The sequence below is a fragment of the Callionymus lyra genome, chromosome 1, assembly GCF_982586985.1.
Source record: "Callionymus lyra chromosome 1, fCalLyr1.hap1.1, whole genome shotgun sequence".
Taxonomy (NCBI): domain Eukaryota; kingdom Metazoa; phylum Chordata; class Actinopteri; order Syngnathiformes; family Callionymidae; genus Callionymus; species Callionymus lyra.
Window position 1 is genome coordinate 45,249,710 of NC_141818.1, and position 26,463 is coordinate 45,276,172.

General features: G+C 40.3%; 1 protein-coding gene and 35 non-coding genes across 39 annotated transcripts in view; all 36 read left to right on the top strand.

Annotated features, from left to right (window-relative positions):
• Positions 1-160: 160 nt before the first annotated feature.
• On the top strand, positions 161-232 carry trnac-gca (transfer RNA cysteine (anticodon GCA)). Its single transcript has one exon. It is a non-coding gene; the product is annotated as a tRNA-Cys (tRNA).
• A 133-nt stretch (positions 233-365) lies between these two features.
• Positions 366-437, top strand: trnac-gca (transfer RNA cysteine (anticodon GCA)). The gene has a single exon. It is a non-coding gene; the product is annotated as a tRNA-Cys (tRNA).
• Positions 438-570: 133 nt separating this feature from the next.
• Positions 571-642, top strand: trnac-gca (transfer RNA cysteine (anticodon GCA)). Its single transcript has one exon. It is a non-coding gene; the product is annotated as a tRNA-Cys (tRNA).
• A 135-nt stretch (positions 643-777) lies between these two features.
• On the top strand, positions 778-849 carry trnac-gca (transfer RNA cysteine (anticodon GCA)). The gene has a single exon. It is a non-coding gene; the product is annotated as a tRNA-Cys (tRNA).
• Positions 850-983: 134 nt separating this feature from the next.
• On the top strand, positions 984-1,055 carry trnac-gca (transfer RNA cysteine (anticodon GCA)). The gene has a single exon. It is a non-coding gene; the product is annotated as a tRNA-Cys (tRNA).
• A 133-nt stretch (positions 1,056-1,188) lies between these two features.
• On the top strand, positions 1,189-1,260 carry trnac-gca (transfer RNA cysteine (anticodon GCA)). Its single transcript has one exon. It is a non-coding gene; the product is annotated as a tRNA-Cys (tRNA).
• Positions 1,261-1,393: 133 nt separating this feature from the next.
• Positions 1,394-1,465, top strand: trnac-gca (transfer RNA cysteine (anticodon GCA)). The gene has a single exon. It is a non-coding gene; the product is annotated as a tRNA-Cys (tRNA).
• Positions 1,466-1,598: 133 nt separating this feature from the next.
• On the top strand, positions 1,599-1,670 carry trnac-gca (transfer RNA cysteine (anticodon GCA)). The gene has a single exon. It is a non-coding gene; the product is annotated as a tRNA-Cys (tRNA).
• Positions 1,671-3,351: 1,681 nt separating this feature from the next.
• trnac-gca (transfer RNA cysteine (anticodon GCA)) lies at positions 3,352-3,423 on the top strand. Its single transcript has one exon. It is a non-coding gene; the product is annotated as a tRNA-Cys (tRNA).
• Positions 3,424-3,538: 115 nt separating this feature from the next.
• On the top strand, positions 3,539-3,610 carry trnac-gca (transfer RNA cysteine (anticodon GCA)). Its single transcript has one exon. It is a non-coding gene; the product is annotated as a tRNA-Cys (tRNA).
• A 135-nt stretch (positions 3,611-3,745) lies between these two features.
• trnac-gca (transfer RNA cysteine (anticodon GCA)) lies at positions 3,746-3,817 on the top strand. The gene has a single exon. It is a non-coding gene; the product is annotated as a tRNA-Cys (tRNA).
• A 183-nt stretch (positions 3,818-4,000) lies between these two features.
• Positions 4,001-4,072, top strand: trnac-gca (transfer RNA cysteine (anticodon GCA)). Its single transcript has one exon. It is a non-coding gene; the product is annotated as a tRNA-Cys (tRNA).
• A 134-nt stretch (positions 4,073-4,206) lies between these two features.
• trnac-gca (transfer RNA cysteine (anticodon GCA)) lies at positions 4,207-4,278 on the top strand. The gene has a single exon. It is a non-coding gene; the product is annotated as a tRNA-Cys (tRNA).
• Positions 4,279-4,412: 134 nt separating this feature from the next.
• Positions 4,413-4,484, top strand: trnac-gca (transfer RNA cysteine (anticodon GCA)). The gene has a single exon. It is a non-coding gene; the product is annotated as a tRNA-Cys (tRNA).
• Positions 4,485-4,619: 135 nt separating this feature from the next.
• trnac-gca (transfer RNA cysteine (anticodon GCA)) lies at positions 4,620-4,691 on the top strand. Its single transcript has one exon. It is a non-coding gene; the product is annotated as a tRNA-Cys (tRNA).
• A 133-nt stretch (positions 4,692-4,824) lies between these two features.
• On the top strand, positions 4,825-4,896 carry trnac-gca (transfer RNA cysteine (anticodon GCA)). The gene has a single exon. It is a non-coding gene; the product is annotated as a tRNA-Cys (tRNA).
• A 140-nt stretch (positions 4,897-5,036) lies between these two features.
• trnac-gca (transfer RNA cysteine (anticodon GCA)) lies at positions 5,037-5,108 on the top strand. Its single transcript has one exon. It is a non-coding gene; the product is annotated as a tRNA-Cys (tRNA).
• Positions 5,109-5,225: 117 nt separating this feature from the next.
• Positions 5,226-5,297, top strand: trnac-gca (transfer RNA cysteine (anticodon GCA)). The gene has a single exon. It is a non-coding gene; the product is annotated as a tRNA-Cys (tRNA).
• A 135-nt stretch (positions 5,298-5,432) lies between these two features.
• On the top strand, positions 5,433-5,504 carry trnac-gca (transfer RNA cysteine (anticodon GCA)). Its single transcript has one exon. It is a non-coding gene; the product is annotated as a tRNA-Cys (tRNA).
• Positions 5,505-5,886: 382 nt separating this feature from the next.
• trnac-gca (transfer RNA cysteine (anticodon GCA)) lies at positions 5,887-5,958 on the top strand. Its single transcript has one exon. It is a non-coding gene; the product is annotated as a tRNA-Cys (tRNA).
• Positions 5,959-6,078: 120 nt separating this feature from the next.
• Positions 6,079-6,150, top strand: trnac-gca (transfer RNA cysteine (anticodon GCA)). Its single transcript has one exon. It is a non-coding gene; the product is annotated as a tRNA-Cys (tRNA).
• A 134-nt stretch (positions 6,151-6,284) lies between these two features.
• On the top strand, positions 6,285-6,356 carry trnac-gca (transfer RNA cysteine (anticodon GCA)). Its single transcript has one exon. It is a non-coding gene; the product is annotated as a tRNA-Cys (tRNA).
• A 120-nt stretch (positions 6,357-6,476) lies between these two features.
• trnac-gca (transfer RNA cysteine (anticodon GCA)) lies at positions 6,477-6,548 on the top strand. Its single transcript has one exon. It is a non-coding gene; the product is annotated as a tRNA-Cys (tRNA).
• A 181-nt stretch (positions 6,549-6,729) lies between these two features.
• On the top strand, positions 6,730-6,801 carry trnac-gca (transfer RNA cysteine (anticodon GCA)). Its single transcript has one exon. It is a non-coding gene; the product is annotated as a tRNA-Cys (tRNA).
• A 179-nt stretch (positions 6,802-6,980) lies between these two features.
• Positions 6,981-7,052, top strand: trnac-gca (transfer RNA cysteine (anticodon GCA)). The gene has a single exon. It is a non-coding gene; the product is annotated as a tRNA-Cys (tRNA).
• A 124-nt stretch (positions 7,053-7,176) lies between these two features.
• Positions 7,177-7,248, top strand: trnac-gca (transfer RNA cysteine (anticodon GCA)). Its single transcript has one exon. It is a non-coding gene; the product is annotated as a tRNA-Cys (tRNA).
• Positions 7,249-7,381: 133 nt separating this feature from the next.
• Positions 7,382-7,453, top strand: trnac-gca (transfer RNA cysteine (anticodon GCA)). Its single transcript has one exon. It is a non-coding gene; the product is annotated as a tRNA-Cys (tRNA).
• A 215-nt stretch (positions 7,454-7,668) lies between these two features.
• Positions 7,669-7,738, top strand: trnac-gca (transfer RNA cysteine (anticodon GCA)). The gene has a single exon. It is a non-coding gene; the product is annotated as a tRNA-Cys (tRNA).
• Positions 7,739-7,871: 133 nt separating this feature from the next.
• On the top strand, positions 7,872-7,943 carry trnac-gca (transfer RNA cysteine (anticodon GCA)). The gene has a single exon. It is a non-coding gene; the product is annotated as a tRNA-Cys (tRNA).
• Positions 7,944-8,076: 133 nt separating this feature from the next.
• Positions 8,077-8,148, top strand: trnac-gca (transfer RNA cysteine (anticodon GCA)). Its single transcript has one exon. It is a non-coding gene; the product is annotated as a tRNA-Cys (tRNA).
• Positions 8,149-8,363: 215 nt separating this feature from the next.
• On the top strand, positions 8,364-8,433 carry trnac-gca (transfer RNA cysteine (anticodon GCA)). The gene has a single exon. It is a non-coding gene; the product is annotated as a tRNA-Cys (tRNA).
• Positions 8,434-8,566: 133 nt separating this feature from the next.
• Positions 8,567-8,638, top strand: trnac-gca (transfer RNA cysteine (anticodon GCA)). The gene has a single exon. It is a non-coding gene; the product is annotated as a tRNA-Cys (tRNA).
• Positions 8,639-9,408: 770 nt separating this feature from the next.
• On the top strand, positions 9,409-9,480 carry trnac-gca (transfer RNA cysteine (anticodon GCA)). Its single transcript has one exon. It is a non-coding gene; the product is annotated as a tRNA-Cys (tRNA).
• Positions 9,481-9,615: 135 nt separating this feature from the next.
• trnac-gca (transfer RNA cysteine (anticodon GCA)) lies at positions 9,616-9,687 on the top strand. The gene has a single exon. It is a non-coding gene; the product is annotated as a tRNA-Cys (tRNA).
• Positions 9,688-10,484: 797 nt separating this feature from the next.
• On the top strand, positions 10,485-10,556 carry trnac-gca (transfer RNA cysteine (anticodon GCA)). Its single transcript has one exon. It is a non-coding gene; the product is annotated as a tRNA-Cys (tRNA).
• A 2,663-nt stretch (positions 10,557-13,219) lies between these two features.
• Positions 13,220-26,463, top strand: part of sun2 (Sad1 and UNC84 domain containing 2) — a 332,438-nt gene continuing 319,194 nt past the window's right edge. For 2 of the 4 annotated variants that reach the window (XR_015713446.1, XM_087809917.1), the window contains exons 1-15: positions 13,220-13,419; positions 18,068-18,179; positions 18,259-18,347; positions 20,137-20,475; positions 22,107-22,178; positions 22,250-22,324; positions 22,619-22,767; positions 22,826-22,876; positions 22,957-22,995; positions 23,935-24,129; positions 24,184-24,309; positions 24,406-24,478; positions 25,683-25,798; positions 26,102-26,275; positions 26,352-26,441. Coding sequence is in view for 3 of the 4 variants with exons in the window: in XM_087809917.1 (XP_087666043.1) it covers positions 18,073-18,179; positions 18,259-18,347; positions 20,137-20,475; positions 22,107-22,178; positions 22,250-22,324; positions 22,619-22,767; positions 22,826-22,876; positions 22,957-22,995; positions 23,935-24,129; positions 24,184-24,309; positions 24,406-24,478; positions 25,683-25,798; positions 26,102-26,275; positions 26,352-26,441 (1,695 nt within the window). In the remaining variant the exon portion in view is untranslated. Of the gene's footprint in view, positions 13,420-17,767; positions 17,828-18,067; positions 18,180-18,258; positions 18,348-20,136; positions 20,476-22,106; positions 22,179-22,249; positions 22,325-22,618; positions 22,768-22,825; positions 22,877-22,956; positions 22,996-23,934; positions 24,130-24,183; positions 24,310-24,405; positions 24,479-25,682; positions 25,799-26,101; positions 26,276-26,351; positions 26,442-26,463 lie in introns of those variants that run through there. The other 2 variants (XM_087809925.1, XM_087809933.1) reach the window with 2 other exon arrangements.

Genomic DNA, 26,463 nt, shown 5'->3' on the forward strand with positions numbered 1-26,463 from the left:
TCTAACAATGATCTTTTTCCAAACACAGCTTGATATCCAATGTACAGGCATCCAAATACTACTTTATAAAAAGCTTAACGGTGTTTCTTACAATTTTTTTCCAACCAGAGCTAGATATATCACATTCAAACATCAAAGTACTAATTTTCCAAGAATTCAAGGGGGTATAGCTCAGTGGTAGAGCATTTGACTGCAGATCAAGAGGTCCCCAGTTCAAATCTGGGTGCCCCCTTACCTTTCACTGCCCATCACTTTTGACACAACCTTCCCCTCATCACAAACTGTTTCTAACAATGATCATTTTCCAACAGGAACTAAATATATCACGTTCAAACATCAAACTACTACTTTTTCAACAAATTAAAGGGGGTATAGCTCAGTGGTAGAGCATTTGACTGCAGATCAAGAGGTCCTCAGTTCAAATCTGGGTGCCCCCTTACCTTTCACTGCCCAACATTTTTGACACAACCTTCCCCTCATCATAAACTGTTTCTAACAATGATCTTTTTCAAAACACAGATTGATATCCCATGATCAAAAATCCAAATACCACTTTGTCACCAACTGAAAGGGGGTATAGCTCAGTGGTAGAGCATTTGACTGCAGATCAAGAGGTCCCCAGTTCAAATCTTGGTGCCCCCTTACCTTTCACAGCTCATCATCTTTGACACAAGCTTCCCCTCATCACAAACAGTGTTTCTTACTATGATCTTCTTCCAACCAGAGCTAGATATATTACGTTCAAACAACAAAGTACTACTTTTTCAACAAATTAAAGGGGGTATAGCTCAGTGGTAGAGCATTTGACTGCAGATCAAGAGGTCCCCAGTTCAAATCTGGGTGCCCCCTTACTTTTCACTGCCCAGCGTTTTTGACACAACCTTCCCTCATCACCAACGGTGTTTCTTACAATGACGTTTTTCCAACCAGAGCTAGATATATCACATTCAAACATCAAAGTACTAATTTTTCAACAAATTCAAGGGGGTATAGCTCAGTGGTAGAGCATTTGACTGCAGATCAAGAGGTCCCCAGTTCAAATCTGGGTGCCCCCTTACCTTTCACTGCCCAACATTTTTGACACAACCTTCCCCTCGTCACAAACTGTTTCTAACAATGATCTTTTTCAAAACACAGATTGATATCCCATGATCAAAAATCCAAATACCACTTCATCACCAACTGAAAGGGGGTATAGCTCAGTGGTAGAGCATTTGACTGCAGATCAAGAGGTCCCCAGTTCAAATCTGGGTGCCCCCTTACCTTTCACTGCCCATCATTTTTGACACAACCTTCCCCTCATCACAAACTGTTTCTAACAATGATCATTTTCCAACCAGAGCTAAATATATCACGTTCAAACATCAAACTACTACTTTTTCAAAAGATTAAAGGGGGTATAGCTTAGTGGTAGAGCATTTGACTGCAGATCAAGAGGTCCCCAGTTCAAATCTGGGTGCCCCCTTACCTTTCACTGCCCAACATTTTTGACACAACCTTCCCCTCGTCACAAACTGTTTCTAACAATGATCTTTTTCCAAACACAGCTTGATATCCAATGTACAAGCATCCAAAAACTACTTTTTCAACAAGTTAAAGGGATTATAGCTCAGTGGTAGAGCATTTGACTGCAGATCAACAGGTCCCCAGTTCAAATCTGGGTGCCCCCTTACCTTTCACTGCCCAACATTTTTGACGCAACCTTCCCCTCATCACAAACTGTTTCTAACAATGATCATTTTCCAACCAGAACTAAATATATCACGTTCAAACATCAAACTACTACTTTTTCAACAAATTAAAGGGGGTATAGCTCAGTGGTAGAGCATTTGACTGCAGATCAAGAAAAACTGAAAAGTGGGGCGTGCAATATTATTCGGCCCCCTTGCACTAATACTTTGTAGCGCCATCTTTTGCTGCAATTACAGCTGCAAGTCGCTTGGGGTATGTCTCTATCAGTTTTGCACATCGAGAGACTGGAATTCTTGCCCATTCTTCCTTGCAAAACAGCTCGAGCTCAGTGAGGTTGGATGGAGAGCGTTTGTGAACAGCAGTCTTCAGCTCTTTCCACAGATTCTCGATTGGATTCAGGTCTGGACTTTGACTTGGCCATTCTAACACCTGGATACGTCTATTTGTGAACCATTCCATTGTAGATTTGGCTTTATGTTTTGGATCATTGTCCTGTTGGAAGATAAATCTCCGTCCCAGTCTCAGGTCTTTTGCAGACTCCAACAGGTTTTCTTCCAGAATGGTCTTGTATTTGGCTCCTTCCATCTTCCCATCAATTTTAGCCATCTTCCCTGTCCCTGCTGAAGAAAAGCAGGCCCAAACCATGATGCTGCCACCACCATGTTTGACAGTGGGGATGGTGTGTTCAGGGTGATGAGCTGTGTTGCTTTTACGCCAAACATATCGTTTTGCATTGTGGCCAAAAAGTTCGATTTTGGTTTCATCTGACCAGAGCACCTTCTTCCAGATGTTTGGTGTGTCTCCCAGGTGGCTTGTGGCAAACTTTAAACGAGACTTTTTATAGATATCTTTGAGAAATGGCTTTCTTCTTGCCACTCTTCCATAAAGGCCAGATTTGTGCAGTGCACGACTGATTGTTGTCCTATGGACAGACTCTCCCACCTCAGCTGTAGTTATCTGCAGTTCATCCAGAGTGATCATGGGCCTCTTGGCTGCATCTCTGATCAGTCTTCTCCTTGTTTGAGATGAAAGTTTGGAGGGACGGCCGGGTCTTGGTAGATTTGCAGTGGTCTGATACTCCTTCCATTTCAATATAATTGCTTGCACAGTGCTCCTTGAGATGTTTAAAGCTTGGGAAATCTTTTTGTATCCAAATCCGGCTTTAAATTTCTCCACAACAGTATCTCGGACCTGCCTGGTGTGTTCCTTTGTCTTCATGGTTCTCTCTGCCCTTTAAACAGAACCCTGAGACTATCAAAGAGCAGGTGCATTTATACGGAGACTTGATTACACACAGGTGCATTCTATTTATCATCATCAGTCATTTAGGACAACATTGGATCATTCAAAGATCCTCACTGAACTTCTGGAGTGAGTTTGCTGCACTGAAAGTAAAGGGGCCGAATAATATTGCACGCCCCACTTTTCAGTTTTTTATTTGTTAAAAAAGTTTAAATTATCCAATAAATTTCCTTCCACTTCACGATTGTGTCCCACTTGTTGTTGATTCATGACAATGAATTAAAATTTTATATCTTTATGTTTGAAGCCTGAAATGTGGCGAAATGTTGAAAGGTTCAAGGGGGCCGAATACTTTCGCAAGGCACTGTAGATATATTACGTTCAAACAACAAAGTACTACTTTTTCAACAGATTAAAGGGGGTATAGCTCAGTGGTAGAGCATTTGACTGCAGATCAAGAGGTCCCCAGTCCAAATCTGGGTGCCCCCTTACTTTTCACTGCCCAGCGTTTTTGACACAACCTTCCCTCATCACCAACGGTGTTTCTTACGAGCTAAATATATCACGTTCAAACATCAAACTACTTCTTTTTCAACAAATTCAAGGGGTTATAGCTCAGTGGTAGAGCATTTGACTGCAGATCAAGAGGTCCCCCGTTCAAATCTGGGTGCCCCCTTACCTTTCACTGCCCAACATTTTTGACACAACCTTCCCCTCATCACCAACGGTGTTTCTTACAATGATGTTTTTCCAACCAGAGCTAGATATATCACGTTCAAACATCAAACTACTACTTTTTCAACAAGTTAAAGGGGGTATAGCTCAGTGGTAGAGCATTTGACTGCAGATCAAGAGGTCCCCAGTTCAAATCTGGGTGCCCCCTTACTTTTCACTGCCCAGCATTTTTGACACAACCTTCCCCTCATCACCAACAGTGTTTCTTACTATGATGTTTTTCCAACCAGAGCTAGATATATCACCAACAGTGTTTCTTACGATGATCTTTTTCCGAGAGCTAGATATATCACGTTCAAACATCAAACTACTACTCTTTCAACACATTCCAGGGGGTATAGCTCAGTGGTAGAGCATTTGACTGCAGATCAAGAGGTACCCAGTTCAAATCTGGGTGCCCCCTTACTTTTCACTGCCCAGGGTTTTTGACACAACCTTCCCTCATCACCAGCAGTGTTTCTTACAATGATGATTTTCCAACCAGAACTAGATATATCACGTTCAAACATCAAACTACTACTTTTTCAACAAGTTAAAGGGGGTATAGCTCAGTGGTAGAGCATTTGACTGCAGATCAAGAGGTCCCCAGTTCAAATCTGGGTGCCCCCTTACTTTTCACTGCTCAGCGTTTTTGACACAACCTTCCCTCATCACCAACGGTGTTTCTTACTATGATGTTTTTCCAACCAGAGCTAGATATATCACGTTCAAACATCAAACTACTACTTTTTCAACAAATTAAAGGGGGTATAGCTCAGTGGTAGAGCATTTGACTGCAGATCAAGAGGTCCCCACTTCAAATCTGGGTGCCCCCTTACCTTTCACAGCTCATCATCTTTGACACAACCTTCCCCTCATCACCAACAGTGTTTCTAACAATGATCATTTTCCAACCAGAGCTAAATATATCACGTTCAAACAACAAAGTACTACTTTTTCAACAAATTAAAGGGGGTATAGCTCAGTGGTAGAGCATTTGACTGCAGATCAAGAGGTCCCCAGTTCAAATCTGGGTGCCCCCTTACCTTTCACTGCCCAACATTTTTGACACAACCTTCCCCTCATCACAAACTGTTTCTAACAATGATGTTTTTCCAACCAGAGCTAGATATATCACGTTCAAACATCAAACTACTACTTTTTCAACAAATTAAAGGGGGTATAGCTCAGTGGTAGAGCATTTGCCTGCAGATCAAGAGGTCCCCAGTTCAAATCTGGGTGCCCCCTTACCTTTCACAGCTCATCATCTTTGACACAACCTTCCCCTCATCACCAACAGTGTTTCTTACTATGATCTTTTTCCAACCAGAGCTACTGTGGATATATTACGTTCAAACAACAAAGTACTACTTTTTCAACAGATTAAAGGGGGTATAGCTCAGTGGTAGAGCATTTGACTGCAGATCAAGAGGTCCCCAGTCCAAATCTGGGTGCCCCCTTACTTTTCACTGCCCAGCGTTTTTGACACAACCTTCCCTCATCACCAACGGTGTTTCTTACGAGAGCTAAATATATCACGTTCAAACATCAAACTACTACTTTTTCAACAAATTCAAGGGGTTATAGCTCAGTGGTAGAGCATTTGACTGCAGATCAAGAGGTCCCCCGTTCAAATCTGGGTGCCCCCTTACCTTTCACTGCCCAACATTTTTGACACAACCTTCCCCTCATCACCAACGGTGTTTCTTACAATGATGTTATTCCAACCAGAGCTAGATATATCACGTTCAAACATCAAACTACTACTTTTTCAACAAGTTAAAGGGGGTATAGCTCAGTGGTAGAGCATTTGACTGCAGATCAAGAGGTCCCCAGTTCAAATCTGGGTGCCCCCTTACTTTTCACTGCCCAGCATTTTTGACACAACCTTCCCCTCATCACCAACAGTGTTTCTTACTATGATGTTTTTCCAACCAGAGCTAGATATATCACCAACAGTGTCATACGATGATCTTTTTCCGAGAGCTAGATATATCACGTTCAAACATCAAACTACTACTTTTTCAACAAATTCAAGGGGGTATAGCTCAGTGGTAGAGCATTTGACTGCAGAACAAGAGGTCCCCACTTCAAATCTGGGTGCCCCTTACTTTTCACTGCCCAGCGTTTTTGACACAACCTTCCCTCATCACCAACAGTGTTTCTTACGATGATCTTTTTCCGAGAGCTAGATATATCACGTTCAAATATCAAAGTACTACTTTTCAACAAGTTAAAGGGGGTATAGCTCAGTGGTAGAGCATTTGACTGCAGATCAAGAGGTCCCCAGTTCAAATCTGGGTGCCCCCTTACTTTCCAGCACAAATAATCTGTGACACAACCTTCCCTCATCACCAACGGTGTTTCTTACAATGAGAGCTAGATATATCACGTTCAAACATCAAACTACTACTTTTTCAACAAATTAAAGGGGGTATAGCTCAGTGGTAGAGCATTTGACTGCAGATCAAGAGGTCCCCACTTCAAATCTGGGTGCCCCCTTACTTTTCACTGCCCAGCGTTTTTGACACAACCTTCCCTCATCACCAACGGTGTTTCTTACTATGATCTTCTTCCAACCAGAGCTAGATATATCACGTTCAAACATCAAACTACTACTTTTTCAACAAATCAAAGGGGGTATAGCTCAGTGGTAGAGCATTTGACTGCAGATCAAGAGGTCCCCACTTCAAATCTGGGTGCCCCCTTACTTTTCACTGCCCAGCGTTTTTGACACAACCTTCCCTCATCACCAACGGTGTTTCTTACAATGAGCGCAAGATATATCACGTTCAAACATCAAACTACTACTTTTTCAACAAATTAAAGGGGGTATAGCTCAGTGGTAGAGCATTTGACTGCAGATCAAGAGGTCCCCAGTTCAAATCTGGGTGCCCCCTTACTTTTCACTGCCCAACATTTTTGACACAACCTTCCCCTCGTCACAAACTGTTTCTAACAATGATCTTTTTCCAACCAGAGCTAGATATATCACCAACAGTGTTTCTTACGATGATCTTTTTCCGAGAGCTAGATATATCACGTTCAAACATCAAAGTACTACTTTTTCAACAAATTCCAGGGGGTATAGCTCAGTGGTAGAGCATTTGACTGCAGATCAAGAGGTCCCCAGTTCAAATCTGGGTGCCCCCTTACTTTTCACTGCCCATTATTTTTGACACAACCTTCCCCTCATCACAAACTGTTTCTAACAATGATCTTTTTCCAACCAGAGCTAGATATATCACCAACAGTGTTTCTTACGATGATCTTTTTCCGAGCTAGATATATCACGTTCAAACATCAAAGTACTACTTTTTCAACAAATTCAAGGGGGTATAGCTCAGTGGTAGAGCATTTGACTGCAGATCAAGAGGTCCCCAGTTCAAATCTGGGTGCCCCCTTACTTTTCACTGCCCATTATTTTTGACACAACATCACAAACTGTTTCTAACAATGATGTTTTTCCAACCAGAGCTAGATATATCACGTTCAAACATCAAAGTACTATTTTTTCAACAAGTTAAAGGGGGTATAGCTCAGTGGTAGAGCATTTGACTGCAGATCAAGAGGTCCCCAGTTCAAATCTGGGTGCCCCCTTACTTTTCACTGCCCATTATTTTTGACACAACCTTCCCCTCATCACAAACTGTTTCTAACAATGATGTTTTTCCAACCAGAGCTAGATATATCACGTTCAAACATCAAACTACTACTTTTTCAACAAATTAAAGGGGGTATAGCTCAGTGGTAGAGCATTTGACTGCAGATCAAGAGGTCCCCAGTTCAAATCTGTGTGCCCCCTTACTTTTCACTGCCCAGCGTTTTTGACACAACCTTCCCCTCATCACAAACTGTTTCTAACAATGATCTTTTTCCAAACATAGCTTCATATCCCATGTACAAGCATCCAAATACTACTTTATAAAAAGCTGAACGGTGTTTCTTACAATTTTTTTCCAACCAGAGCTAGATATATCACATTCAAACATCAAAGTACTACTTTTTCAACAAATTCAAGGGGGTATAGCTCAGTGGTAGAGCTTGACTGCAGATCAAGAGGTCCCCAGTTCAAATCTGGGTGCCCCCTTACTTTTCACTGCCCATTATTTTTGACACAACCTTCCCCTCATCACAAACTGTTTCTAACAATGATGTTTTTCCAACCAGAGCTAGATATATCACGTTCAAACATCAAAGTACTACTTTTTCAACAACTCAAAGGGGGTATAGCTCAGTGGTAGAGCATTTGACTGCAGATCAAGAGGTCCCCAGTTCAAATCTGGGTGCCCCCTTACTTTTCACTGCCCATTATTTTTGACACAACCTTCCCCTCATCACAAACTGTTTCTAACAATGATGTTTTTCCAACCAGAGCTAGATATATCACGTTCAAACATCAAACTACTACTTTTTCAACAAATTAAAGGGGGTATAGCTCAGTGGTAGAGCATTTGACTGCAGATCAAGAGGTCCCCAGTTCAAATCTGGGTGCCCCCTTACTTTTCACTGCCCAGCGTTTTTGACACAACCTTCCCCTCATCACAAACTGTTTCTAACAATGATCTTTTTCCAAACACAGCTTGATATCCCATGTACAAGCATCCAAATACTACTTTATAAAAAGCTGAACGGTGTTTCTTACAATTTTTTTCCAACCAGAGCTAGATATATCACATTCAAACATCAAAGTACTACTTTTTCAACAAATTCAAGGGGGTATAGCTCAGTGGTAGAGCTTGACTGCAGATCAAGAGGTCCCCAGTTCAAATCTGGGTGCCCCCTTACTTTTCACTGCCCATTATTTTTGACACAACCTTCCCCTCATCACAAACTGTTTCTAACAATGATGTTTTTCCAACCAGAGCTAGATATATCACGTTCAAACATCAAAGTACTACTTTTTCAACAACTCAAAGGGGGTATAGCTCAGTGGTAGAGCATTTGACTGCAGATCAAGAGGTCCCCAGTTCAAATCTGGGTGCCCCCTTACTTTTCACTGCCCATTATTTTTGACACAACCTTCCCCTCATCACAAACTGTTTCTAACAATGATCTTTTTCCAAACACAGCTATAAAACGGTCAAAACACGGAGTCCTCTCCGGTCGCTCCAACACGCCGTCACTTCCCTTTCCGGTTCTTAATGCTTCGCTTCGTGGAGAAAGATGGTCAATCAAGAGTGTGTCACGGGTCGTTTATTTGCCGCTTCAAGTCAAACTAAATACAAGCTTTACGATCGGACACACTTTCTTCCGGCGACTGTACAGGTCAATAGCCCCGGGAGAAAAGGTCCTCATCTGTAGAAACATCGCTATATTTAAGGCAAATTTCCCGCCCCTGAGGTCGTCCCTTCCCGTCTAAATGGTTCTTTCAAGTTCCCTGTGCCACCGGTCACCCGTAACGAGACATCCTTCCTGTTACCTAATTATTCAAATGTTCTCGGGTGGGGGTTTCCGTCTTTTAGCCCCCCTTTCTCGGGGGTGTCTTGCCTCGTTCTTTGATCTACGATTCAAGGTGTGGCAGATAAACAGATGTTTTAAATAACTGGTGTCGTATCTCTAATTCTGTTTCTAGCTTGTCTTGAAACAGTTTATCCGTCTGGATTGAAATGTTGATTAGTGATGAGTATACTTTATAATTTGATTATCTTTTAGCATCAATTTAAGTATGGCGTATACGTATAGTGTATAATAATTGTAAGCTAACAGCTAGATATCTCATGTAGAAACATCCAAATACTACTTTATCAGAATCCAAAAGGGGGTATAGCTCAGTGGTAGAGCATTTGACTGCAGATCAAGAGGTCCCCAGTTCAAATCTGGATGCCCCCTTACCTTTCACTGCCCAACATTTTTGACACAACATTCCCCTCATCACCAACGGTGTTTCTTACAATGATGTTTTTCCAACCAGAGCTAGATATATCACATTCAAACATCAAAGTACTACTTTTTCAACAACTCAAAGGGGGTATAGCTCAGTGGTAGAGCATTTGACTGCAGATCAAGAGGTCCCCAGTTCAAATCTGGGTGCCCCCTTACTTTTCACTGCCCATTATTTTTGACACAACCTTCCCCTCATCACAAACTGTTTCTAGCAATGATCTTTTTCCAAACACAGCTATAAAACGGTCAAAACACGGAGTCCTCTCCGGTCGCTCCAACACGCCGTCACTTCCCTTTCCGGTTCTTAATGCTTCGCTTCGTGGAGAAAGATGGTCAATCAAGAGTGTGTCACGGGTCGTTTATTTGCCGCTTCAAGTCAAACTAAATACAAGCTTTACGATCGGACACACTTTCTTCCGGCGACTGTACAGGTCAATAGCCCCGGGAGAAAAGGTCCTGATCTGTAGAATCATCGCTATATTTAAGGCAAATTTCCCGCCCCTGAGGTCGTCCCTTCCCGTCTAAATGGTTCTTTCAAGTTCCCTCGTGCCACCGATCACCCGTAGCGAGACATCCTTCCTGTTACCTAATTATTCAAATGTTCTCGAGTGGGGGTTTCCGTCTTTTAGCCCCCCTTTCTCGGAGGTGTCTTGCCTCGTTCTTTGATCTACGATTCAAGGTGTGGCAGATAAACAGATGTTTTAAATAACTGGTGTCGTATCTCTAATTCTGTTTCAAGCTTGTCTTGAAACAGTGTATCCGTCTGGAGTGAAATGTTGATTAGTGATGAGTATACTTTATATTTTGATTATCTTTTAGCATCAATTTAAGTATGGCGTATACGTATAGTGTATAATAATATATATTATATATATATAATAATAATTGTAAGCTAACAGCTAGATATCTCATGTAGAAACATCCAAATACTACTTTATCAGAATCCAAAAGGGGGTATAGCTCAGTGGTAGAGCATTTGACTGCAGATCAAGAGGTCCTCAGTTCAAATCTGGGTGCCCCCTATCTTTTTGGCACCTATACTCTGTTACCTAAACTTTCTAATCAACAAGGGTGTTTTTTACAACGTTTTTTTTTTTCTTGAATGGCTTTTTCCACTAATGCTCTTCCTAGATGTAGATGACCGATGAAGTATTAGACCACAACAGGATTGCACCACAAGTATGCCACACATGACATCACCGGAGTGATCTCATCGTCCTGTGGTGCGAGATCAGCTTAAGTCTGAAGTCAGGCCGGTCTCTGGTCAGTTCCAGTCCGTCCGCACGAGGCCACTTTCAGCCGGATTAAATGTGTCACGGAACGAGACTATCGGTTATCATGATTTTTTTTTTCTTTCTACGAAGATATCAGGCCGATTTGACACATTTGCTGCTTTTAAATCATGCATCCTGGTTGCATGATGTGTACACACCTGCTGTTTGCTCTGAGTCGCTGATAAGACTTAACCAGCAACCATCGCCGTCTGAGCTTGTGTGTACAACAACCATGAGTCATCACCCTGAACTCCATGACGCACACACTCACTGAACTCTCACTGTTTTGATCGCATACCATCGCAGTGACTTCATACGAGAAATTGGAAAGTATGCGTGTCCAAGTGTGTGTTTCCCCATGACGTGGGATGTTTGTCTGAGAGGCAGAGGTTGGGTCCGCGGCAGCCGTCTGGTAGATAACCAGGGTGGGAGTGTCGGGGTGTCGTCGCAGTAAAGAGAGCATCTGATGTTCAGACCATGAGTGATGCGTCTGTCAACTTTATAGACTTTTCATTGCTGCTTCTTGCTCGAAGGAAACTGCTGCATAATGATAACAGACCCTAAGACAATGGCTTCACCCGGTGTAAACACACGCACAACACACACTCACACACACACACTGCGGGGTCAAAGGGTCTTGTCTGTGTCGCCGATAGTCTCTGGACCTTTCGCGTGTATTTACCAAAAATGGAACAATCCGGACATTCCAGACACATTTCTGGGCATTTTTTTGCAACGAGGAATTGTGTCTCGTTCTTTGCCAGTGAAAAGGTCAGACGGAGTTTATTTCTGGAAGTCCTACAACCAGCGCACAAGTCCTGTGGGTGTTCCTTTAAAAGCATGTTGGTGTGTCTTAAAGTGCAATTATGAAGCAAAGAGGGAACCTTTTACTTTTAAAGGTTGAATTTCAGATGGCACAGAGTGTCATGTGTATACTCTTGGAAAAAGTCAAAAGGTTCAGTAGCTGGAGAGTTGGGAACATGAATTTCAACCGACTTTCCTTCTTAAACAATCTCTAAAATATTGAAAATACTTTTTAATTTTTAAAGAATAGCTAATGTGAAAACCCAACTCTCCTGACTTACTCTCATGTTTCAAATGTTGAATATTTCTCTCCAAGATGCAGTAAGTCCATCAACATGAGCATGTTTTCAAATTATTACTTTATAAAGTTCTCCCCTTTCGGAAATCTGGGCGAACGAGAGGTTACGAGAGCGGAGTCCATTATGATGTAATAATGGCTTCATTCCTCCTCCAGCCATTATATTTATATATATTTATATGTATAAACAGTAGTTTATAACATATATAACATAGTATATATATTTATGACGTGGTGACAAACCTTCATGTTTGAGTGGGTCTGGTTATGGTAAACTAAGACTTCATCTCCATAAAAACTCTTTTTCAGTGGGCGGGGCTTAAGATCATTTTCTAATGTCAATATTTCAATGAAAAGAGAGTTTTGTACAAACAGTCACTGATGATACAATAGAGTCAAACATCTATTTAAGACACACTTCAATCAACAAGTTGCACTTTAAAGCTGCATTAAGTAGTAAAGTAATCGTGAATCTAGTAGTTTTTTATGTTACTTTAAAAATACTGTTTTTTGAATAACATAACACAACATTCATCAAAAGGTTTTAGAGAATAAAAATACAATAAAATTATACGTTAAACAAGGTTCAGGTAACAAAATAGTGAACGTAGAGCAAGTTCTTTAAGGTGAGATGCAGCTTATTTTATTCATTTATTTTATTCTGGACGTAAATTCACACAATGTTGAACAAAGTTGATTAAAATTGACATAATGTCTACATCAGGGAAATGTTTAGCTAACAAATTGTGTCACTTGATTTAAAAATAGTATTTTAAAAACGTCTTATGAGAAGAGTCCCTGGGTAGGTGGAGGCAAAACAAACACAGTCATATGGCCTCACCGTGTGTTCGCTGGTCTGAACTACAGCTGCTTATCTGCACTGTCTGGTCTTGACCTCTTGAGGGCGCTCAAGGGTTTTTCAGCTGTGGCTAGTTGGCGATAACCGGAAACAGTTTCCAATCTTTAACATTATAGGTGTCACGTACAAATAAATAAAAATGATCTCGCTGCTTCTTTTCACTTTGAATGACGACTTGTTGAAAACAGTATGATTTTCGGTGCATTCTTTTGATTTATTTTAATAGTTAATACATTATTATACAAATAAACTATTCAACTAATATGTTTTTTAATTGAGACCAGCTCAAATTGTTCGATTAATTCACGGGGGGGATTATTGTATGTCATGTACAGTAATATGCGCAAACTAGTTTTGTTTTATTTTGAAAGTGCATTCCGGTTGCGTGCTGCGTGTCACCGTCGAGCTTGGCGGCTGCGTGACTCCGCTGTCACCGCTATAAACGAACAAACTCGCGTCACGTCGAGCGTCTTATGTTGTGTTTCTGCGAACATGTCACCGAGAAGGAAACTTCTACGACATCTACGGTTCTCTACGAGTCTCGACACAAGATGTCCGTGAGGTGGAGACCAGACGCCGTCGAGTTGAAATAAGTCTGAACATAATCGTTTGACAGTTTAACGGAGCGTGTTTTTGTTCAACAAAGCGAGGTAAGTTGAACGATACTAACTAAATATATGGAAGTCAAACATTATCTTATATTGTTTTATAATATGTTTTTCTTTATTAGTAATGCAGTTAAATTATTGCAAAGCAACAAAAAGCGGTAACATATAGTTAATAAACGATTAATAAAATATATATTATTATTTCAAATGGATTAAACTAATAAAGTATATAAAACTTGATATCTGGCCCAGCATGCTACTATTTACCTAAATATATAAAAGTTATATCGTGTTTGTTTTTCTTTCAATATTGGAAAAAACAATTCTTGGATAAGGTGATGCTTATAGAGATAGCAAATAATTTTATTATTTTCATAGTTCAAATTTAAATCTGTTTCCTTATTCATTAGTTGTGTTTTTGTGATATCTGAATGTTTATCTATACACACAATTGATGACGTTGGCCACAGAAAAAAAAAGAAAAAGTTCTATTTATTATAAATACCTAAAAGGTGTTTCATTTAAAAACAAGAAAAAAGATTCTGTCTGAACTAACATTAGAAAGTGACTCTTGACTAGTGAAAATGAGTAAAACACACACTTTTGTTTTTTGGTTCAGATTCTTCATATCCATATATATAAAGCTAAAACACAAACTCAAACGTTGGCACGTTTCCGTGTCTAAACAAGAAGGATCTTTCTCGCTTGCAGTTGATACAAAACTCTGCAGTGAGAATTCTTACATGCTCTAGTAGAAGAACTCACATTTCCCCAATCCTTAAAACTCTTCACTGGCTGCCAGTTTATTTTTAGGATCAATTTTAAAATTCTGGTTCTTAATTTCAGAGTTATTCATGGTCAGACTCTTTCTTACATCAGTGATCTGATCCAGACTTACACCCCAGCTCGGGCTCTGAGGTCTGTGGATCAGAATCTACCGAGGAGAGAAATCCTTCCAGACTGTTGCTCCTAAGCTTTGGAACTACTGTATCTCCGTCTATGTTTGATGGATCCACTGACTCCTTCAAGAAACATCTTAAGACATTCCTATTTGTGCTTTTCCCTGATCTTCTGGGACTCCCACATACAGAACACCATCATCAGCATACAATCAAACATACATTGATGTAACCAGTCTAGAGCTCCTGCTCCTGCATTGTTATGGTCAGATGTTTTTTTTCATGCACTTGAATATATATTTTTTTCAAAATCATGCTATTGTATTTTTTACTGTTTTTCCATCTGAACGTTGGTCCGTGAATATAATCCGGCGTTTATTGTGTTGCTCATGGATAAAGATAACCTCAGAAAAGTAGTTGAAAATCACCAAACACTCATGATTTGTGGAACATCTCGATCCGCTCTCATTCGAAAGCTTGCGACTGTTGCATGCAGTGCTTGTGGTTTCTTCTTCTGCTTCTTTTAGTCGCCTCGTCTGCCACGGAGGTGAATCAGACCCATTTCTCCGACTTTCATTGGCATCGTCCTCGAATCTGACCCAAATACTTTACTTTCCACTCACATTTTCCATCCACTTTTGGGTTCTTTAAAGCCGGCGCGTAACCACAACATTCCTCTTTCATCTTACCAGCTCTTTGTCTCCACCTTCATCCCTCGTTCCGTGTCAACTGTCTTTTGTCCCAAACTGAGCCATGGTTTGGAAGCGGCTCGCTCTGTTATTAGTGCACTTAGTGTTTGCCGTGCTGATGTAGCCGGTATATTTACAACGCTGACTCACCCGAGTAGAACCCGACTAAGAATGGTACGACACGGCCTGTGTACTCGGGAGTGTCTGAAGTCAAAACTAGTTGAAAAGCCATCAGAGATTTGTTATAACTGAAGAGGTTATCATCAAAATAACTTGAAAAATAACTTATAAATAACCGTACTTCTAAGAATAGCAGAAGACACTTCTCATGGATTTAAGGTAAATCTATTGATTCATTTCTGTTGCAAATTATGATGATGTTAATGAGAAACAAGCGTTTCTAGGACATCTTCATTTATGAATGTTCCTTATTCTCAAATCATCACACCGTGTCGTTTGCACATGTGTTGAATGTCACTTCCTGTACATGATGAGAGCAGATATCACCGCCGCAATTTCCTGTTACATCGTCTTTTCAGCTCTTAATACTCGCTCGGATGATTTCCTCTTCTGACTTCAGTTTCCTCTCGAGCTTGATGAAGGATTCGAGGCAAATGTACTTTAAAACCTTACAAAAAAAAGTTAAGATGAATAATTGTGTTGATATTGTTTATTGTTGTCTGGATCCACACGTTTGAACATTGACAGTGACATTGAAAGAGTTCAACTTAAAAACTTAAACGGAACCTAATGTGAAAACTCTCCTGACTTATCCACATGTTGTAAATGTTGAAGTCTTCAACATGCAGTAGTTCATTCATCGTGACGTTGCTCAGTTTTGAAGTTATTACTTAATAAAGTTCTCGTCTGAAATCTCGCCAAACGAGATTACGGTTTAAATTAAACATTCTGACATCACTCTGGTGCAGGTGTCCTCCCCTAGAAGCCCTAAATCATTTAAGAACCTACATGTTAATAAACAAAATAAATATTTATGTAAACATGGTGAGAGTTACTTCTGTCTTTAGGCGTTTTTATAATGTGTACATTAAGCAGCAAACCTTATTTTTATTATTTGTTTTAAAAGTACAAAACAGGAGTTTTAGGGGTGAGTTCGAAATTTACGTGAGTCTTTGAATGCAACTTGTGTTTTTGTGACCAATTAAACATTAAAATAATTATTTCTTTTTTACCTCTTCAAAACTCCAACATTATTATTATTATTATTTTACCTCTTCAAAACTCCAACATTAATTATTTATTTTTTTTACCTCTTCAAAACTCCAACATTAAAAGATTTAATTCTTTAGAGCAGAGTGGGCGTGGTTGCTTGGACGAGACTATCTCACCCAAACGGGTGCATTTTAAGAGGGCGGGGCTTAAGCGTATTTTCTAATGTAAATATCTTTATTAAATGAGAGTTTTGTGCAAAAAGAAACTGATGAGTATAATAGAGTATAATAAATGTCCTAGAACAATTTAAGATGCACTTAAATCAGCACATTAGGTGCCCTTTACGTAAAACCTACTTCATATTCCAACAGTACAAAAGACAATTGAGAACTTTTTCACACGAAAACATATTCTATATTTAGGACTTTATCTCCTGAAATCTTGATATTTTCCTTGTACAAAACATTTTGACTGATTTAAACAAAAGTCTCAGACCGATCAGGCGTCTCAGCTTTAACCTGCCGGTTACATAACCGGCTGGTCCATGTAAACACAACAGAGTGGGGAATAATTTTACATAATCCGTGTCATGAGCGTCGCAGTTGAAACTTTGTTTCAGTTAGACTTCAAAAAGCATCTTAAAACCTTTTTATTTCTGCTTTTTCTTAATTTTCTCTGGGCTGCTGTGTGTTTGTCTCTATGTTGTCCTGGCCCTTTAAAGCATGTATTTATTATTCTTTAAGAGCTTTTTGACCCTGGTCTGAGAAAAATGATAATTATTAAAGCTTTTGTATTGTTTATTTAATCATTTTTTGGTTCGATCTGTGTGAGACTTCAATGTCCCGCTCGTGAAGATTAGCTGGATTATAGTTGACCAAGATTAAGAAACAAAGCATCTGGTCAAGATTTAACTCATGTTACCCCCCACCTCAAACTCTCAAAATCAAGTCCGGCACCTGCTGGTACCACTTTCCAAGACCTGCCAATTAAAACATCTTTGGCATTTACAGTTTCCTGTTAAATAAAGCCACTCATAGACGGAATGTGGTTTTGAGCCATAATGTGATCATTTCTCATGTGCCTCACTGAGGTTTCATGATACACTGTCTTTGTTTTGAAACAGGGTTTCATTCACTTATTGATTGATTGATACGTCATCAACCCATCACAAGTAATATCTACTAAATTATCTCTGCTCGGGATTAACTATAAGATGCAGGTTGCAGTTGCGGTGAAGGTCTAGTGTTCTTTCTTTCTGACTGGACAGCTCCGGGTTCTCTGGCTGGCTCTGTGGTTGAAGCTGGACTCACTGGTGACAAGAGAGATCTCTGTCCATCATGGATGATGACATCATCCTCTGAACACTGTCATCAGTGAGCAGATGGAGCACGAATGCTCCTCCCATGATGCAACACTAATAGACTCAGGGACTCATTCATTCCTCGTGCTATTAGATTTTAGATTTTTAGAGCTTAATTCTGAGTTTGGGGGCAGGAGTGGAGTGAGGGGATGATGTCATTCTATGTTAACCTTTGTATCCTTTGTCATTGTTATCTTTCTTTGATCTATGTTCTTTTTATTTTGACTTTGTTCTTGTTCTTGCTTTTATGAAACCTGCTGTACTATCTTCTGTCTGCTGTGAACTGGAAATCTAATTTCCTGAAGAATATCTCTAGAGGGATTTATAAGGTCTATCTATCTTATCTATCTTATCTATCTTATCTATCTTATCTATCTTATCTATCTTATCTTGTTAGTTGGCAGCGATATCTGATCTAAAGTCTTTTTCTGAATATGTTTGTATTCAAAATATGGATGAATGGATTTGCGACACGCTCTTACTGTCAACACGAGACGCAGCAAAGAACCAGACGATGATTGTGGTTTAGATCAAGTGGTCGGTGATTTTTAAAGTGTCGTCTTTTTCAGCAGTCATGTCCCGCCGGAGCACACGACTCATGACCGGCGGCTACTACAACTCTGAGGACGAGTCGGACTCCAGCAGCGTGACCAACATCTCTTACCGGGAGATCCCAGTCAAGTGAGTTCCAACCTTATGTGCGGAGTCTTCACTTCAGCGGCTGTGATTCATGTTTGTTACTGCTCTGTTGCTCTCATAGGGTGTTCAAGAAGAAGGCGGGGACCCGGAAGTCTGGCCCTCGTACACCTAACAGGAAGAATAGTGATGGTAGTTCGGTGGAGGCTGCGGGTGAGTTTCAGAACTTAATCACCGTTGACCTGAGGCACCTTAGAGCGACTAGAACTGTGTTCAAGTTGACCGACTCTAAAAAGGAATATGTAAATCACACAAGACCCTCTCGACTTACAAGTCATTTGTTGTCGATGCATTTTAAAAAGGCATGTTTTGGTCATAATTCATCTTTCTGACTTGAATAAAAAATAAATAATAATAATGATAACGTAATTAGTCATTTTAGCTTCAAATGGCAAAAAAAAAAATCGACTCAACAACTTTCCATGAGGCCTAATAATGCTGCGCTTTGGGTCTAATTTAAGATTCTTACAAAAGCGGTTTGAATAGTTTGAATAATAACCCAAAATAGAAAATTTGCATTTCCCAAAGAAAATGCCTTGTGAATGCTGAATCTGCTGGAGCTGTAAACTCAAATGAAAGTATTGGACTAGTATTCAAAGAAAAAATGGAAACGGTTGATGTAAAACAACAATGGTGCATAAAAGGAAAAAGACTGATGTGAAGACGTTGAAATAAACTGAAAAAGCTTCAGAAGAAAAAAGTAAATAAAAGAAGAATCTAAAGTAGAAGAAGAAGAAAAAAGTAGTAGAATTAGAATTGGTAAAAACAGTTGTAGAATTAGTATTAGAAATAGAAGAAGTAGAAGAAGTAGTCGAAGAATTTGTAAGTTTTATCTATCTATCTAGTAGTAGAAGTAGAATTGTTAAAAGCAGTTGTAGAATTAGTAGAAGTACAAGTAGTAGAAGTAGTATTAGTAGTAGAAGTAGAGAAAAGTTTATAGGTGTGAGTTAATGAAAGTGGAAGGAATATAAACATGAGTCGAAGATTTCTCCCATTCAAGTGAATAGGGGGGAAAAAGGGTAGAACAAAAGAACAGAAGAAAGAGTTGAAGAGATAAAAGAAAGCTAGAACATAGCCCGCATTTCTGGAACGAGCCAAATTGATAGAAGTTTTTTTTTTTTTTAAATCGGATAAAATTTGTAGGAGGAGATGCGGCACAAAGTTTAGGTCAGAAGAGCAAAAGTAGTGCCTTCAGCTTTTACACAATCAGGTTTTCTTTTCATCAATCATCAGAATCAGAAACCATTTATGAACGAAACACAGGATCTTATTAAAAAACTTAAATTAGATTATTAAAATACAATACAATAGTGGACATTACATTACAGTGAGCATATAAAGATACAAAATAAATAAATAATTCAATTAGATAAAATATATTGGGTGTTCATGATCTGGACATTAGCAGACATTAGTGTCAATTATATTCAATTTTATCCCTAAATAATGTAATAATAAAATCCCACAGTTATCACTAACTCTTTGAGTCTATAATTGGCTACTTTCTGACAAGAAATAGGAACTTTGATACAGAGTAAGTTATGATTGTTGTGTTATTGTTTGGCTTAAATGAAGCAAACTTCTCTTTTTTCATGCCCTTGCTATAGTTATCTATTTGGTCATTGCTTGAGTTCATGGTTGTAATTCATTATTCCGCCACTGACATCTAGTGGCGGAATAATGAATTGATGGAATGATGATAAAATACCGAAACACACATTCGGCCCTACTACTACTACTAAGATTAGAGAGTCAGGATGTTAATATATATTTCGTTTTTGATTCTGTGTGGAAACCTGATTATAAAAGATTAGATCTTTATTTTATTTTCATATAAAACTTTCAATCATACATTTTCATTTTAAGAGTTTTAATGTTGGATAGTAAACCTCTGGTGGTGTCGTTTTCTGGTCAATGTTAAAGTCTTTCCTTCACCTCACAGATATCAGTGTCACTCCTGTGAGCGACCAGTCCGACACGACCATGAGGACGGTGCCGCTCACCAAGGCCACGCCTCGGCCGGCGCTGAGCCACTCCTCCAGAATGAGCGAGTCCCCCACCGTCCCTCCCATGGCACCGCCAGAGAAAGTGGACTCGCACTTCATGCCGGACCCGAAGCTGCCGGGCCAGACCAGCGTGGACAGCTCCGGGTACTCCTCGTCAGAGGGAACCTACAAGAAGCCAAACCCCCCCGTTGTCAGCACCGGCAGCCGGCCCATCGATGGAGCTTCGAGTCCGGGATACAAAAGACGGATGAACGCCGCCTTTGTCCTTCTGGTTTGTGAGTTCTACCAGGTTACCTTTTTATGTTCCTATTTTACATTTACTCTAGAAAACTGTTTAATGGACTTGCGTGAACAACTAGCAAGGCGGTCTTTTGACACCCGGCTGCGGTGAAGAAAGAGCTGAGCCAAAACACGTCCATTTATTTTCCTGGTCTTATCTTTGGTCACCGGGTTATGATAGTCACGAAAAGTACAGTCAAAAGTCAGTTCTTTATTGGGTATCTGGACTCTCCCTTAGAGATAATTTAATGTCGATGTTAACCCTTGTGTTATGTCTGGGTCAAGGTGACCCAAGGCCCCCCAAAAAAATGAGTTTGTGGTATCCCTTGTCTTGTCTTTGGGTCAAGAGGAATGACCTCCCTGGCTTTCCTCCTGATGATAAGATAAGATAAGATGATAAGATTCCAGGGTTGAGTCAGTACTTGGGTGACTTAGGTCAGTCTGTCAAACTGAGCCTGAGAAACCTGGGTGTTGTATTTGATAAAGACATGTCTCTAGTTCAACACTGCAGAAAACTGACCAGAAACTGTTTCCTTCAACTGAGAAAAATCTCTAAACTTAGGAAAATGTTGTCAGAACATGATCTGGATCTTATAATCCATGCGTTTGTTTCTTCTCGTCTGGACTATTGTAACAGTTTGTTTTCATGTCTTAACAAGAAGGATGTGTCTCGTCTGCAGTTCATACAAAACTCTGCAGCGAGAATTCTGACCCGCTCAAGTAGAATAACTCACATTTCTCCGATCCTTAAAACTCTTCACTGGCTTCCAGTTTCTTTCAGGATCAACTTTAAAATTCTGGTTCTTACTTTCAGATCTATTCATGGTCAGGCTCCTCCTTACATCACTGATCTGATCCAGCCTTACACCCCAGCTCGGGCTCTGAGGTCTGTGGATCAGAATCTACTTATGGTTCCACGCACACGGCTCAGGACCAGAGGAGAGAAATCTTTTCAGGCTGTTGCTCCTAAGCTTTGGAACGATCTTCCTCTCTCTTTGCGCTTGATGGATCTACTGACTCTTTTAAGAAACATCTTAAGACGTTTCTATTTGTTCAGGCTTTTCCTTGAATTTCTCGAACTCCTGTGTTGTTCTCAGTATTATCTTGATCTTTAAAGTATGTACTTTTTTGAGTATTGTTTTGATTGTCTAAGCGCTTTGTGACCCTGGTCTCGAAAGCGCTATATAAATAAATATTACTTACTTACTTACTTACTTTCGGAAATACATTGGCAGTTCACCTTGACCAAGAGACAACACAAACACATTTATTTTCGGGCCTTCACAAAGCGCTTAAACAATCGTAAGTGTAATAGTAAATTCGGATCACCTTGACCCTAAGATAACACAAGGGATACCACAAACACATTTGTTTTCGGGCCTTGGGTCACTTTGACCCTGAGATAACACAAGGGTCAAGGCTATACATTAGAAAGGTCTGAGTGAGATGAACGGCTTTAGTGTATCCATCTATCCAAATCGATACGGGCCAAGAAGAGAACCTTGAGGAACCCCGTTTTCTAAGAATTCTCTATCCATCTCTCTTAGGAACTTGTTAGGATCCTGACTGTTATAATTGTGTGCGTTTATTTTCGTCACTAATCAAGTCATGATGTCATTTTGTCCAGCGTTCTGTCTGCAGCGCATGTCACTGGTGGCGGCGGCAGTGAAATCTACGTGGACCCGGGCCTCGGCCATAGGTAAAGCGTGAACCTCTCCTTCCTGCAGTTTGTCGAACTGGTCGTCGTCATATTTCATCTTCCTCCTGCAGCCGTCAACCCATCAGTGAGAAAGAACCTGAAGAAGTTTGGAGGCTTCTGCGTCCTCCTGATCGCCGCCGTCCTCTGTAAGACGCATCATCTAAAGCAGGGGTGTCAAACCGGTCCAGTAAAGGGCCAGGGTGGTGTAGGTTTTTGTTCCAACCAGTCAAGCACACATGAGTTAACCAGTCAGGTGTCGGCTTAAACAAGCAACACCTGACTGACTAATTGATTGATTACTGTCTTCAGGTGCCTGATTGGTTAACTCATGTGTGCTTGACTGGTTGGAACAAAAACCCTTTCCTGGACCGGTTTGACACCTGTGATCTAAAGGGAGAATCCGATCAGTTGTTTCAACTCCTTCGTTAATGTCCCTGCAGGTCTTTGGTTTCTCGTCCCACTGTTGACCTCTTTCGTCTCCCAAACGTTCCCCACGAAGTCACCAAAAACAGTCACCACTCCACCTGTTGCTCCGTTCATGCCTGCTCCTCCTGCTCCCCCACCTGAAACCATACAACCAGTAGCCCTGGTACGAGTGAAGCTCAACGTTTGGAATGTTTTTGTCGAATCCTTGTTTTTACCTGCAGGATCCAGCGGCGGTGTCGACTGCTGTCGGTGAAAGGATGCAACAGGCTTTGGTGAGAAGGACCTTTGAGCAGGACTCTTGATCAATGCAGTTGAACTTGTTGAATCTTCAAAGACACATGTCTCTCAACAGGAGACGCTGCAGACGAAGCAGGAACAACTCATGCTGCAGGTGATACATCTCACTCGAAAAACTTATTTCTGAAGATGATTTTCTGGTACAAAATGTCTTTTAGTTAACAAAACAAATTGTTCTGAACTTCAACGATAATAAGCTTAACAGACGTTAACATGTGTTCTGATGGTTCAACTGTATGGCTTCTAACTGCTGCATCTTATTTGCTCAGTTCATTCAGAAAAAAAACATTTTTTGAATTGAAAATTATTCCTAAATCAAAGAACTTGATCTGATTTTACCCTGTTCAATTCATGTGAAATCGGCTCTTTTGGCAGAGGTATGCATTCTATGAGTGCTTTTCTTGTTTGAACACATGTACACACCTCTTTTATTCATTTCTACAACCTTTTAACCATATATAAATAGTCCACTAGATGGCGGTCTCTGCACTATTTTCATTTGTTTTGAACAACTGTTTTAATGGAACATCATTTTTAAACTGATGGCGCCACCTACTGACCTCTAAACAACATGACACTGTATCATGAAGCTTCATCAGACCATCACTAGTTTTAATCTCTCTTTAATGTTGAATCCTCCAATATTTTCTATTACATATTTTATTCTTTACCTCCTTCATTATTACACTAAATTGTTTTACTCATAACATGAGTATGTTTTTACTTCTTAGAAAATTTAAAAAAAATATGTCAAATGTGATAAAATTGAATTAATTTATTGCATTTTAATTTTACGTGAACAAAATCAAAGGTTTTTATTAAAGAAGAAGAAACATCCAGTCAATGTTTTATGTAATATTACAAACAATATTTAATAATTATCTGTATAAGTTGGATTGAGAACCCTTATCAGTAGGTAAGTGCATGTCTATAAATGGTTGCGTCCACTGCCCCTTGCCCTAAGTAGCTGGGATCGCCTCCAGCGACTCCACTAAGGGTTGATTTTCCTAATATCTCTTAATATCTTCATCAGTTGAAGCAGCAGCTGGAAGCTGACGTCCAGATCATGAGCGCGAAGCTGGACGCTGCGTCCACCCGCGGTCACCTGCGTCTGGAGAGCGACGTTGTCCAACTGGGCCAGCAGATGGATCGGTACCAGACAGCGGGCCGAGCCGCCACCGACGGCCTCGTCCTCCGTATTCAGGATCTGGAGGCCCAAAACGGCAAGGTAGCAGCGCCACCATGTCCAGCGATGACGGGCTGACGGTCCGTCTCTCCTCAGCTGTTACAGGAGTTGTCCGTCATGAGGGCACTGCCTCCTCCAGAACCCAGCGCGTCAGCGGGCCAGAACCAGGTCACCCCAGAGCTCCAGCAGGCCGTGGAGAAATGGCTGACGGGCCGAATGAAGGTGGGATAACTCTTTATATTTGTAAAAAGGAACAGATTGTGGGGTGTAGGTTTCCCTTTCTAATCTAATCTAATCTGAATTCCTGTTTTCTGTTAGGCTGATGGAGATCCTGAGTGCTGCAGACTTCCTCGGGCTCACAAAATGGCCGATTTTGCTCTGGAGAGTCAAGGTCGGTCGTGCTTTTCATTTTTCGTGACGATATTATGAGCGGAATATTTGAGTAGGTGAGGCTAGAAATGTAATCAATGTTTTTAGATGGTTAAAGGTTTAGTTCAACCAAAATTCACACTAAGAGTTTGGATTAATTTCAGATTATTATGTTCTTTTAAGAGTTATAGACACAAATGTTTGTTCATTTTAATGTAGCGACTGGAGCTCAGTTGTCTCTGTGTTCATCTTCGTCCAAAAAGATACTTAAAAACATCCAAATACTTCCATACTGCTCGTCTGTGACCGAAAGTACTGCTGGTAAATATTGAGTGCGCTCCCAGTGTAAACAGTAGATATGGAGGCATTTACCCAAAGTACTTCCTGTCTGTATCGCTTGTTATCATTTAAACTTCTCCTACAAACTATCTTAAAATACAGACTTATTTGAGTTTTTCAGGAACAATTCCTCTAGCCGAGGCTTCAACACAAGATTTAAGATTGAATTAATTGTTTTTAAGTGTCTTTTTGGACGAAAATGAAGACAACTGAGCTCCAGTCGCTACATTAAAATTAACAAAAATTCTTGTGTATAACTCTAAAAAGGAACAGATTACTCTGAAAATAATCCCAACCATTAGTCAACATAAGGGTGAGTAGAAAATGAATTTTGGGTGAACTATCACTTTAAAGAACAATTAATACAATTACAGGCAAGAAAACAAGATATTTCACTTCAGATTTTATGTTTTGTATTATAAATAAATGGCTTTAGTTCACAACACAAATATTTTTTGATGTCTCAATAGCTTTGAGACTTTAAAAAGGAAAATATTTCTGCCTTTAACAAATCCAACTGTAATTGAAAATTAGATTAATAATTAATCAAGGTTCAAATATTCAAAAGTTTTTTATTTATTAGAAATATTTTTTCCAATATCGACGTGAATTAGAAATAAAAAAAACTCAGATCTGTCAGTTGAAAAATACAGTTGGTTTTTAATTTAAGCTTTTTTTAAACACACACATTAGGGTTAAATGACTGGTATATTGAATAGTTTATGTTTATGTTCTATTGAAAAGGGAAAAAAACAACCACAAATTTGTGAAAGTCTGGTGATGATCCGAAGAACTTCAGTGAAAGAAGGAAGGAGTCAAATACTTTTACAAAGACCCCGAAACTAAGATATGAATTGAGATCGAGTCATCATGCTGTCGTCCCTCAGGTGCCAGCGTCATCAGCACCAAGTGCTCTGAGACATACCGCACTGGTTCTGCTTGCCTCACCTTGTTCGGACTCCCCCTGTGGTACTACTACGAGAGCCCCCGCACCGTCATACAGGTGCCGCCGCCCACACACACACACACACACACACACACACACACACACACACACACACACACACACACACTTAAGAAACATCTTAAGACGTTTTTATTTGTTCAGGCTTTTCCTTGATTTTCTGGAACTCCTGTTGTGTTATCAGTTTTATCTTGATCTTTAAAGTATATACTTTATTGAGTATTGTTTTGATTGTTTAAGCGCTTTGTGACCCTGGTCTGGAAAAGCGCTATACAAATAAAAATGACTTACTTACTTACTTACACACACACACTCCTTCTTTACAACTCCTTCTTCTCACAGGGTCACGCGGTGCTGCTCCCGGGGAAATGTTGGGCGTTCCACGGCGTCCAGGGGTCTCTGGTCATCTCCCTGTCTCACCCGATCCGCATCACTCACGTGACCCTGGACCACCTGCCGCGGTACAACTCCCCCGCCGACCGCATCGACTCGGCGCCCAGAGACTTTGAAGTTTATGTGAGACTCACAAAAAACGTTCAATTTATGAGTCAGGGATGCTTCTGCCTCTGAACCAAAACATCTTCTCCGACAGGGAATGACGGATGTGAAGGAGGAGGGAACGCTGCTGGGAACCTTCACCTACGACCACGAGGGAGAATCATCGCAGACGTTCGACCTGCTGGTAAAGCACTTGATTGACACCA